Genomic DNA, 12,316 nt, shown 5'->3' on the forward strand with positions numbered 1-12,316 from the left:
CTTTATCAGGAACACATATAGGTGAAGTAGCAAAAGCAGGATCGGGTTTCATTTTATCTCTAAGTGATTCTTTGTTCCATTTAATTAATAACCTCTTAAGCTCATATCTATCTCTGCAAGCTAAAATAGCTAAAGAAGCATCTTGATCAAATAAATAACCCTTAGGAATAACAGGCATATTTTCATCATCACTATCATCATCGTATTCAGATTCAATAATTTCTTTTTCTCTAGCCCTAGCAATTTGTTCATCAAGAAATTCACCAAGGGGCACAGTAGTATCAGGCATAGAAGCAGTTTCATCATAAGTATCATGCATAGCAGAAGTGGCATCATCAATAACATGCGACATATCAGAACGAATAGTAGAAGCAGGTGTAGGTGTCGCTAACTTACTCATAACAGAAGGTGAATCAAGTGCAGAGCTAGATGGCAGTTCCTTACCTCCCCTCGTAGTTGAGGGATAGATCTTGGTTTTTGGATCTCTCAAGTTCGGAGTAGAGCAAGCAATAGCCTTCCAGTCGATGCCTCTGCTTTGCCTTCAGCCGGCCTGGCGCCGAGCCACCTTGCCGCGGCTTTGCATTGCTCGCGAGCAGGCTGGCCAGGGCGGCGACGACCATGAGATGCTCTTCGTCCTGGACGTCAGCTTCGGCTTCCTCCTCCAGCAGCGCCGCGAGCGCCTCCTCGTCATCCGAGTCCATCGCCGAGCAGACAAATCGATGAACACCTGGGATCGCCGGGCCCAAAAAAGGATCAAGCCGGAGGATTTCGACGGTTTGGGGCCGCGACTGAGGGTTTTTTCCGACGCCGGCATGAAAAGTCGCCCTAAGGAACCTGTTGGAGACGCGGCTGGAGATGCTCTTAGACCGGGATCAAGCAAGTCCAAACATTCCTAGCCGTGCTCGCAGCTGCAGGCACCCCGTGTGCACTCCACCACACCACCCCATGGGTCGGAGTCCGCATCTGGCATCCCCACCCAGTCTTTCCTCACTGCTAGGAGGGACGTCCAAACATGCCTTGCAGCAATGCAACCGTGTAGCAGATGTTGGATGGTCTCATCTCATGGTGCTGATCACCACAGCACATGGCCGTATGAGGAAGACCCCGCCGCTGCAGCCGGTCCAGAAGAAGGAAGACCGTTCAAAAAGGTAAAAAATGAGAGAGTGAAATCGGAAAACAGTTTTGAGGTATATGAGCGAAAGCCCGTGTCCCAATCAACTTTCGCCGAACCGGGTTCGCCCGCACTGCCGGCTGCGGCGAGCGCACGGCGTTTGGGGGTTGGCAGGGACGACAAGTACAAGTGGGTAAAGAAAGGAATAGCCCAATCTATCCGCATCATGTCCACCTGTAGCGTCGGCGTCGTACAGCAGCAGCAGCAGCAGCCGGTGAGGCTGCGTTAGTTCAATTTCCTTCACGGTTTGTCACGAGCGACGTCGACTTGCACCTTTTCTACGTTCTTGCGATTACTTTTCCGCATTGTCCACATGAAGATTACACACAAGTTTCTTGGATACTTTGTTCACCGGGGCACCAAGCAAGGAGAAAACACTTCCGACGGTCATCAGCTTAAATTACTGCATTGCATTTTACCGGAGGAGACGAATGATCCAGCATTGCATTTGATTGAGTGTGCATTTGAATAGTAATTATCCGTTCGGATTAATTGCTTTCGTTCAGAGTGCCTCTGACGATCCAATGCGCGCCAGGAAATTCCAGGCGTGCAGCTAAAGCTCAAGCTAAACGTAGCCTGACCGCCGGCACGGCGGGCTCGACCACCCGGAACACGTGGACGCGGAACTCGGCGGCGCCGACGAGCTCGAAGACGCAGCAGTCCCCTTCCTCGAGGCAGTTGCCGCGCGCGAACGCGCACCACCCGCGCGACAGCCGGTCCCTCGTGCTGGGGATGTAGAGCGCCGCCCACGCCTTGCCGCCCGGGTCCCGGAGCACCATCTCCGTCTTCTCCCGGGGCAGGTGCTGCCTCGAGAACCCCGTGGGGAACCTCTGCATGCACATACGGTCAGCCATTTGGCAAGTTGACGGGGCAGGCTAGCTAGCTGCTCGGCCGGCGCTCACCATCATGAAGGAGTAGTAGACGTGCATGGTGCTCATGCGGATGACGCAGTAGGGGAGCGACGACCGGAACGCGCGCGCGAGCTCCATGGCCCGCTGCCGCTCGGCGCTCGCCACGGGCCGCCGCCGGGACACGTACCCGTTGTACTTCCTCACGGAAGGGGGGATGCTGGCCGCCGCGAGGTCGCCGTGGATGCTCCGCGTTTTCACCGCGCCCCCGTCCTTGGTCCCGGCTGGCAAGTGGCCAGGCAGGAGCTGCCCCGACTCCGACGGTGGTGCGGCGATCAAGCACAGCGGGAGCTCGCCGGCGCCCACCTCGGCCTTCATAGGGCCGGGATGCCCGGCTGATCCTGCAAGACCGTTACATGCATTGTGTTGAACGGAACACATCGCCATTGCGTCTGAGAAGCCAAATCTGAATGCTATGTAGAAGGAAGAGAAACAGAGGGAACATGTACCATTTGACTTGTCCGACTCCGGCATCCGATCGGAGCACGCGGCTTGGGGCGGCCGATCGGCAGGCGCACGGTACGGGACCAGCTCCATGCCAGCCGAGTCATCCAGGGCCCGCGACGCCGTCCTCGGCCGGCCCCGCTTCCTGCGCGGCCGCGGCGCGTCGCCGGCGAGCAGCAGGTCCTCCCGCTCGCACGCCGACTTGTCGAACACCATGGCGGCGAAGCTGGTGCCGCCGTCGTGGCGGAAGACGAGGAACTCCAGCTCCCGCAGCGCCTGGTCCTGCACGAACTTGGCCCAGCCCGCGGTGAAGAAGGTGCCCTCGGCGGTCCGGCGGATGACGACCTGCCACGTCCGGCCGCTGGGGCCCTCCAGCGTGGCCGCCATGGACGCCTCCTTCAGGCCCTTGGCCTTCCTGGACGCCTCCCAGGGGATGTGCTTGCAGAACTTTGGCGGGATCTTCTGCATTTGCGTGCATGCAATGCATGGACGAGTCATTTTGAGAGGACACGACGTATCCTATGTGCAAAATTTCTTGCATGCATGCCTCGCTGAGAGCGTGGCCCGTTCATGCATACATTGGCATGCAAGTTTTTTGTTCTCGGTAATTTTAATCAGTTTGGCGAACCAAGTCAGAGGTAGAACGCATGTACCCGTCCGTGAAGTGAATGGTGCACTCACCAGGCGCTTCTTGAAGTCGCCGATGAGCACCTTGAAGAAGTGCGGCCGCCTCTCCGCCGACGCCAACGGCGATTGCCTCTCCGCGTCCGGCATCGATCGGAAGAGCTTCGCACACACCGGACCAGGGAGGCGATACGGATAAGGTTAAACCTGCCGAGGGCACTGGAAAAGAGGGCGAGGAATTAACCGCGGCCGGGGAAAGAGACGAGAGAGCTCGGCTTTTGATGGGGTGGTTTTTGGCTGTGGCCGGCGATCAGCCTCCGTGGAGTGGAGCGCGCGGTGTCTGATTTCATTTCACGCGCGCAGTGCCAGCCGATGATTAAACTACGCCAAAAAGCCCCCCGGAAACCAGGGTGCAGTGCAACACACCGTCCCACTCGGCCACTCTCAACTTCTCAAGCCCAAAATGCTCACTTCACTGGTTCACCCGAGTAAACTGACTATTACCACTGACCATCTGGCCCCACCATGGGTGCAAACTCCCCCTGGGCCCATGCTCCAGTGAGTGCACTTCGCGTTTCTTGACAGCAACCGCGCACTTCGCTCATGGAAACCTTGCTGCATGCAACGCGAGTTATTTTTCTCAGGAAAATATCAAAATACAGGCCAATTATTTTTTCCCCAAGTTTTTCACTTCCAATGTAGATATGTTGAAAACCAAGCGTTATATGAGGCTTATAGCGTCGACTCCAGCTCAAAACTGCATTTTATCTTCCACGAAAAATACCGTATCCATAACCTTGGTACGACATCCAGTTCTTCTTTCCAACAATAATGTTTCTAAAATGAGTCGAACATACATAAAGTTGCCACGAAAGGTGGCACAATAATAGCGCAAATGGTACACTTGGTAATATATAAATAACACCGTACATTTGTAACAGGAAAGCACGCATATATACAGTGATACCACTGTGCGAGATCGCCCTTTTTCAAATTATAGAGTATATTTCAATCTATTGTCATGTCAAAGATTTACCCTCTATCATTGATGGTTGGTCACAGTAAAAATGTCCAATACTAGAGGTTATATGATGGTTTTACGCATAGCCGGTTGAGAAGTGCCTAAAATGTGTATCTCCTCAAGTTATGTGGGAAAGTTTAAGTCCCGACCCTCCCCCAAATTCAATGTGTTTTAATTTAAGTTCTTCTGATGAATAATTGGATTTTCCCTCCCCCAAATTCAATGTGTTTTAATTTAAGTTCTTCTGCTGAATAACTGAAATTTTCAAATAGGTTGCACTGATTCATTCAGGAAGAATAATATGACAAAAATGTGCTATATGTAACTTATGGTGCCGGCTCCTGCTGAAAACTCCACTTTATTTTCCACACAAAATACCGTATTCTATAATCTAGGTACGACAGTTCTTCTTTGCAATGACAATGTTTCTAAAATAAGTCAAGAATACATAAAGTGGTCACGAAAGACGACACAATAATGACACAAACAGTACACTTGCTAATATATAAATAACACCGTACAGTTGCAACAGGAAAGCACACGCATGTACAGTAATATCACTGTGCGAGATCACGCCTTTTCGGATTCCTGAGTATATTTCAATCCGTTTTGTCATGTCAAAGATTTACCATCTATCATTGATGGTTGATCATAGTAAAACTGTCCAACAATAGAAGTTATATGATGGTTTTACGCATGGCTGGTTGACAAGTGCCTAAGATGTGCATCTTCTCAAGCCATGAGAGAAAGTTTAAGGCCTGATCATCCCCCAAATTCAACGTGTTTTAATTTAAGTTCCTTCGGTGAATAATTGGATTTTCAAATAGGTTCCAGTCATTCATTTGGGCAAAATATGACCCCCAAAAAAAAACCATGTTTGAGGACTGGTCATGGACATCCCCGCATGTTTGGGCAGATGTAGCCCCTGATTTTGTTCAAGGAATCAAGGGTGTGGTGACTAGCGATATGGCTAGGATCCTAGTCTAAGTGGAATATAATTTATTCCTTAAAAAAAAGCAGTGCACCCTTTATTTCATCCCTTGGCTAGCAGTACTACAAGATGGTATGGGAGGGCAGAAATTGCAAGAGTCTCAATTTGCATCTGCATAATCTCGCTTTAGCCAACCTAGATTCGTTTCTACAGTTCATAGGTCTCTGCTCAATCAGATGAGAATTGTCGCCAGCGTCTTGCCCCATGATTAGCTGCAGCTTTCTGCCACAGTACAATGATGATCGAATTGGAAACCAGCATGGGGACTTGGACAGTGTCATTTACACCCAAAACCGCAAGAGACGAGCCTTATCGACTACCCTCGCAGTTAAATGGCCTATCTCACCGTGCTTGTCTCTTGGACAATATGAAATGAAAAAAACTCGAGGGTGTTCCGCCATAAGAATGTGCTGCCGCCAATCCTCCTCAAACTTGTAGCCGATGAGGCTAATCTTTGGATTATCGCGGGTGCTAAGAAATCAGGGAATATTGTTTTGCACGGGTAATTTTTATGCCATGGTTGTGGATCACTTGTAAAACTCTATTCTCTTCTCATTTAATGGATGAGGCAAATCTTACAGCTTCATTTAAGAAAGGAAAAACTCTCGCGGTCAAGGTCACCACTTATACATCCCAAGATGCACAGATCGCAATTATTATTGCGCCATACGGTAGAGGAAAGCACCAAACTGTTGCATCATAGGCACGTCAGACACTGCATAGCTTGGTAAGCTACTACCACGTTGGATTTTTTTTATTTTTTTTGCTTTTCAAAACATGCAATGACATGCATATGCTTAGAGCATGCTGAGAAAAATGATCTTTACCTGGTGTCCGTCGCACCTGCCTACCAAAATCTCCCCATGGACATGGAGTATCATGCATGTATGGGCACCGTGCCCACGGCCTACAGGAGGAGAATCTTTTCTGGTGTCGCCACCAAAGAGCCGAGAATGCATGCGGCCAACTACCTGCAGAAAACAATGGCCATAGTACCGAGGAAGAAACTGTAGAAACTTTTATTCCAAACCTGTCTTTCTCCACCACATGCACTGGACGATAACTTTGTCCGATGAAAATACAAAGACTTATCTTATCTGGCCACAAAGGCAGTTTATACATCACATCCAGGGCAAGCGAAATACTCCATCCGTCCCAAAATAGCTTGCAAAAACGTCTTGCATTGTGGGACGGAGGGAGTACCACAGAATAGGCAGCACAGGAAGTAAATACGAAACAGAGCTTGAACTAACTCCGGTTGCACAGCTTAACCACAAGTGGTGTTCTTCAGGGATTTTGAAGCAAGTAGTCGGGCAAACAGTTTCTGCACACAGCCGGATGAATGCGGATTCACCGGTAATTGCGGTAAATCGGGCTGTACATGCAGCTCTCTGCATACTTGACCAGGTCCTTCGGTCGAGGGCGCCTACTCGCCAAACCTACGATGGGTGAGACGGATTGATGGTGAGCAAAGACGATGGTAATCATTTATATTTAATAACTTGAGAACATTGGCAAGTGTGGTGGCTGACCAAGTTCATATGCCTTTGCTGCAACGTTGGCCGCGATGTGAGCACAGATCTTTCTGATATTTGAGAAGGGGGGATAAATGAGCCCCTTGTCAAAATTCTCCTGTGTGACCTGCTGAGCCAGAGCCTCCGCTGTTCCAGGTAAGGAATGGATCAAATTCAGTTTGCTGGATTAGCACATAGTATTATTTCAAGAAAACCTAAAGTATGCGTATATCAGTTTCATGTAAACTAAGTTGGGTCCCGAGGAGCTTCTTAATTCAAAAGAAATAGTAGTTATTCTAAAATTTGTATTTTGTCTGGTGGAATTACATGGTGGAGAAATTTATTGCAAGGAAAAAAGCAGTCACTTGTTGACAAGAATGCCTTGTTTTCTTCTTATCACATCTTATCTGACTGATTTAAGCTCATGTAGGTGACAATGTGAATACATATTTACAGTTAATAATAAGCGATATGTTGCACGTTAGCTATCCCGGCGAGTACTTACATGCTGCAAGAAGCATGTCATCATGCACACGGATTGCCCCAGACATCACCACCCCAAGGCCAAACCCTGGAAAGATATATGCATTGTTTGCCTGAAACCAGGACCATTATCAAAAAGTTCAGTTCAGACCATTTGAAGCAGATAAAATCTCGGAATGACAGTTTTCGCTGTTCAAACCTGGCCAGGAACATATATCTTGCCATTGTACTGCACTGGATCAAATGGGCTTCCAGTTGCAAACACTGCTCGACCCTGTTAAGCCAGTCAGTTAGCACAGAAAAGCCGGCACTGACAACAATTCATAGCTCTATCAATAAGACAACAGTGTTCGAGTATAAAGCAAGTTGACTGCTGATACAGATCATTACCTTGCTCCATGTGTAAGCTTGTTCAGCAGTGCACTCAGCCTGCGACGTTGGGTTGGACAGGGCAAGAATGATAGGCATCTACATTTTTTTTCAGAACACAGTTATCTGCTAACTTCATTGTTCAAAAGAATCAAAAGTAACAAGTTAGCACGGTGGAAATTACCTCATTAAATGAGGAAATGGCTTCAACAACCTCCTGTGTGAAAGTCTGCCCCTTTCCAGATGTGCCAATCAACACTGTTGGTTTGATAGCCTGGAAAGTCAGAAGACAAACTTGGGTCAGAAGAGAAGCTTGCAAAGATTCAGGTGGCTGAGAAAAACTAAAGTAAACCCATGAGGTTATTCTTTTTCAAAAGTGCCCCCATACATTCACTGCATCTAAGAGGTTGCCGACATGCTCATGCTCATGAGCCCATGGTTTCTTGAAGTGTTGAAGGGACTCCTTTCGCGCACTGACGATCAGGCCCTGTCAATTGATTAGCATCTATAGTTAGCAAATAGGAATACGCTGAAATTCTGGGCCAAAATACTGAAAGAGATACGGGATATTCCCAGATTCTTAACCTTTGAATCAACAAGCCAGATTTTCTTGCGGCATTCGTCTATTGGTGTTTTTGTCTGCACATGCAACAATTATTAGACAGTCCAGATTCATGACATGTGTGCACAAGCTGCAAATGACAGCAAAACCCAAGATAAAAAAGATGCACCACCTGTCTTGACATCTCAAGAGCTATAAGCTCCGCAATACCTGTCCCAGCCTGCAAGCACCAGAGCAAATATATTGGTTTGTGGAGAAAATATGCTACACAGCCTCCAATAAACCGACGAATAGAAACTTAAACTTAATGAAATTAATATGTATATTTATAATATAGAACCATAAAATTGGAATGATGCAATATTTTAAGGTTTTTAATACAAAACTGCAAATAGCTGGCACACATAAAATTGTGTAGTCAAATAAGGGACACATTCACTATTTTGAACTGTGCACTTTGTCATTTGGAGAATTTAGTTAATCAAGTTGGTAGAGTTCAGCTTTGGAGGTCTATAAATGACTCGGTGGGAAAAATACAAATACCCTAACAACTTAGAAAACATTGAAGCCCAAAGAAAGCAAGAGTGATCCCTTTGTGTGAACTAAAACTAGTGATATGTCAGAACAAGAAAGCTCAAAGAGACCTCTCCAGCTCCTAAGAACAGGTAGGTGTGCTCTGCTAATGTACCACCAACTAATTTCAGTGCTGCAACAAGCCCAGCAAGGACCACCGAAGCTGTTCCCTGCAATATGTTAAACAGTAAGTCAACATTAGTTCATTCAAATAAGCCCCAGCCCCCAGTTAACATCTGCAGGGCAACTCCATGCTACATTTAATCATATTTTACAAATACTGTCTTCACAATTTACTGTATTACAACCAAGCTAACAGTCATTCAGTTGCAGTACCTGAATGTCATCATTGAATACCAGGTGGGTTGTTCCATATCTTGCAAGGAGATCAAAGGCATTGTGGTTTGCAAAATCCTCAAACTTCATGATAAGAAGACGTTAACTCGTTATAATAAATATGGGGCAAGTCATTTCACACCAGCATGTATTTTCTGCTTCCAAACTTTGTTCAAAATATAGCTTTTCCTTAGCATGTAGGTTACCTGAATGAGAACTTTCTCCCCATAGTTTTGCTTCACAGCAGCCATAAATTCATGCAGAAAATCAGCATACTCCTGATAGCACAAAAAAGACCAATCAAGAATTTCAGGTTTGTAACTGGAATGAGTCAAGAATACACGCAGAAGAAAACGTCGTTGTCCAACCTGGCCAATGGCCCTTCTTTGCCTCAAGCCAATGTAAAATTCATCATTCAGAAGCTCCTCATTATTTGTACCAACATCCAATGTGATTGGCAAGCACTTGAGGAATACCAATAACATGTTAGTCCATGCAACCAAGAAACGGTGAGAAAAAGAGGTAGGTATAACTGACAACTTACTGCAGATGGACGAACCCCTCCTAGAGCAGTGTAAAGGGAAAGCTTACCAACAGGAATCCCCATTCCCTGCATATAAAATATTGCATTCAGCACAAGATCCTGATAGGCAGTTTACCATATATTTTTCTTTCTTTTCCTGTTTACAAGGGAGACACGTAGAGACACACGAACACCACAGTCATACGCCCACATGAGTGTGCCCCCATAAGGCCTAGAACTGAAAGAGATAGGAGCAAGTTGATGAACATCATAAATTTTCAGACACATAAAGGGAAAATACCTGGCATCCAAGATCTCCAAGCCCCAAAATACGTTCACCGTCAGTAACGACAATAACCTGAATGCTCCTCTCAGGCCAGTTCTTCAGCACCTCAAGGATCTTTCCCCTACACAGCCAGCAAAATTCTATATGAACATGAACAGTAAATAGAATCTCAACGAACAAATCCATGAAGCAAAACTTACTTCTCTTTCAAGCTGATGTAAAGACCCTGCGGACGACTAAATATAGATCCGTACTTTTGGCAGGCCTCACCAACAGTTGGAGTGTACACAATAGGAAGCAGCTCCTCAACATTGTCAATGAGGAGCTTGTAGAAAAGCCTCTCATTCCCCTCCTGCAATATGGATTAAAACAACAGTGTAACCAAAGTAGATTTCTCACATCAGCTACACTATGGAAGCTAAGAACAATATAGTGAGCAGTTACTTGAAGGTCCATCATAGCCATGTAACGCTGCAGAGGTAGCTGGTACTGGCGAATATTATGCATGATCTTCCTCTCCTGATAATATCATAGTGCACTGGATCAGAGATGAGCCCACAAATGAAATTAAGAATCGAGAATTGTCAGACCTGCAGCTCCTGGGATATGACGGTTGGTGGCAGAAGGCCACGAAGGTAGTGTGTCTCGCGCTCCTTCTCTGTGAAGGCAAGCCCCTTGTTGTAGCGTGGATCCCTCAACAAATTGTAACCACTGCCACACACCAAACAAGGTAGAATTTCCATTTGAGCATATATATGGCCCACAAATTTCTCCTTACCTAAGGGTGATCATGCATTTCCATTGGTAAATGACTCAAATTCTACCATGCCAGTTTTATGATTAGGCGAAGTACTATTGTGTAGTGTCAACTACCACATACTTAAGATCAAATCAGTTTGGCGACCTCAGGGATGCAAAATCAAAACATATCACAGTTTCATATGAAAACACCAAGCATCATGATTTAAAAAAAAAATCCTGTCAATTGTCGTCAGTTACCACCTAGTAGGATAAAAAAAATACAAATAACTATTCCCTCAGCATATTTTTTTTAAGGGCCTGTCTAATTCTAAGTTGCATGATTTTTTATTTCGTATGTCGTCATATCACAGTTTCATATGAAAATCAAAACATATCACAGTTTCATATGAAAACACGAAGTATCATGATTTAAAACATTTTTCCTGTCAATTGTCGTCAGTTGCCGCCTAGTAGGATAAAAAATACCAATAACTATTCCTTCAGCAGATTTTTTTTAGGACTTGTCTATTTCTAAGTTGCATGACTTTTTATTTCATCCTAGTCATCTTTTGAAGCATCGGACCATCATATACATAACTTAAAGAGTAAGATTGCAATTGCGTTTATTTTCTTCTTCTGAAATTGCACACTTCCAAGTTCAATACTGCAACATTAGGTGACTGAAATTTATGAAAAATTGGCAGGTGAGAATCGATAAAACCGTGCGAAATTCCGATAACCAGAAGACACAAAACGCCTTAACCTCCTACTAAATCGTTTGCCTTGGGGAAGAAACAGAAACACCTGCCGCTAGGGCCCAGGCCACGGCGGATCAGAAAGCTTATCCCTAAAAATGAACCGAGCGAAGTAAACCCACCGACTGGGACGCTCACCTCGCGACAGAGACGGTCCACGGCGTGACGAGCTGCTCCTCGGTGGCGCGGTCCTCGCCGTAGGTGTCCTCGACGCCGCCGCCCACCGTCGCCGCGTCGTCCATGTCCAGCACGCACGGCGCCCCGCCTCCCCGTATCTCCTTCATGGTGCTCTCCATCTCCCCCTTCGCACCCGCCTCCGCCGATGCCGCGAACCCCCTCCTACCGACGTGCCACCACCTCGCCGCCGCCGTCGCTAGCCCCCTCCGCGTCTCCCCGCACTGGTGGCGCCCGCAGCAGCCTCTCCTCGCACCGCTTGAGCTGCTCCCCTGATGTTGCCACTGCCGCGCTAGTAGCTGGTGATGGAGCAGTGGTGTTTATCAAAGGTGGTGGTGTCATGGTGTGGTTAGCCGGGAGCAAATATATTATTGTTGATTGATCCAAGGCAGCAATTGCGCGTGGACCGAAGGTGGGAGTGGGGGCGCGAGATTACCGGAAGGAAGCGGGCGCGCATGGCCGCTGCCGAGCGGGCCCCACCGGCCACCGCCCTGAGAGCGATGGCGAAGCGCCTCGCCCCGGCGGCGGAAGGGATGGAGCGGGGAGGAGGGAAACAAGTGGAAGCTTGAAGCGTGGTTGGTTGGTTTGTGGCTGCTTTGTCTTTCGTCGTTTGGTGGTGCGACAAATCAAAGGTTTTGGTAAATGATCTGTTTTTTTCTCTTTGGAAATGCTAAAAATCAGATACCAGATTTTTAAGTATGGAATCCAAGACTTTTACCGGCATGGCAATTTCTTTCAGCAAGCATCACAAAAGCTCATGACACGTAATTTGCCAAAAAAAACATTCGGTTTGCCGGTGTTAAAAAATCTGACATTAAATTTGTAGTGAGACCTTTTTTTA

At 47.0% G+C, this 12,316-nt stretch overlaps 2 protein-coding genes across 2 annotated transcripts; both read right to left on the reverse strand.

Annotated features, from left to right (window-relative positions):
• Positions 1-1,556: 1,556 nt before the first annotated feature.
• LOC119271975 (B3 domain-containing protein Os01g0723500-like) lies at positions 1,557-3,466 on the reverse strand. Its single transcript, XM_037553597.1, has 4 exons — positions 3,205-3,466; positions 2,529-2,985; positions 2,074-2,420; positions 1,557-2,001 (listed from the first exon to the last, which is right to left on the reverse strand). Exons 1-4 carry the CDS (start codon positions 3,295-3,297, stop codon positions 1,732-1,734), a joined length of 1,167 nt encoding a protein of 388 aa, XP_037409494.1. The 5' UTR covers positions 3,298-3,466; the 3' UTR covers positions 1,557-1,731.
• Positions 3,467-6,149: 2,683 nt separating this feature from the next.
• On the reverse strand, positions 6,150-12,054 carry LOC119268972 (NADP-dependent malic enzyme-like). Its single transcript, XM_037550696.1, has 20 exons — positions 11,912-12,054; positions 11,440-11,774; positions 10,396-10,516; positions 10,250-10,324; positions 10,006-10,157; positions 9,821-9,926; positions 9,541-9,606; positions 9,365-9,460; positions 9,203-9,274; positions 8,997-9,080; positions 8,732-8,830; positions 8,260-8,307; positions 8,111-8,164; positions 7,914-8,012; positions 7,710-7,799; positions 7,547-7,624; positions 7,356-7,430; positions 7,179-7,269; positions 6,692-6,820; positions 6,150-6,598 (listed from the first exon to the last, which is right to left on the reverse strand). The coding sequence occupies exons 1-20, from the start codon at positions 11,930-11,932 to the stop codon at positions 6,510-6,512; spliced, it is 1,980 nt and encodes a 659-aa protein (XP_037406593.1). The 5' UTR covers positions 11,933-12,054; the 3' UTR covers positions 6,150-6,509.
• Positions 12,055-12,316: the final 262 nt, after the last annotated feature.

This window comes from Triticum dicoccoides, chromosome 3A, assembly GCF_002162155.2.
Source record: "Triticum dicoccoides isolate Atlit2015 ecotype Zavitan chromosome 3A, WEW_v2.0, whole genome shotgun sequence".
Classification (NCBI taxonomy): domain Eukaryota; kingdom Viridiplantae; phylum Streptophyta; class Magnoliopsida; order Poales; family Poaceae; genus Triticum; species Triticum dicoccoides.

Excerpts from the sequence above, each read along its gene's own strand:
- LOC119271975 (XM_037553597.1), bottom strand. The coding sequence starts at position 3,297 with ATGCCGGACGCGGAGAGGCAATCGCCGTTGGCGTCGGCGGAGAGGCGG. Across the intron at positions 2,986-3,204 it reads GCGACTTCAAGAAGCGCCTG|AAGATCCCGCCAAAGTTCTG; the intron begins GTGAGTGCACCA and ends ACGCAAATGCAG. Across the intron at positions 2,421-2,528 it reads GGAGTCGGACAAGTCAAATG|GATCAGCCGGGCATCCCGGC; the intron begins GTACATGTTCCC and ends ACGGTCTTGCAG.
- LOC119268972 (XM_037550696.1), bottom strand. The coding sequence starts at position 11,932 with ATGCGCGCCCGCTTCCTTCCG. Across the intron at positions 9,461-9,540 it reads GAGGGGTTCGTCCATCTGCA|TGCTTGCCAATCACATTGGA; the intron begins GTAAGTTGTCAG and ends GTATTCCTCAAG. Across the intron at positions 8,013-8,110 it reads TCTGGCTTGTTGATTCAAAG|GGCCTGATCGTCAGTGCGCG; the intron begins GTTAAGAATCTG and ends ATCAATTGACAG.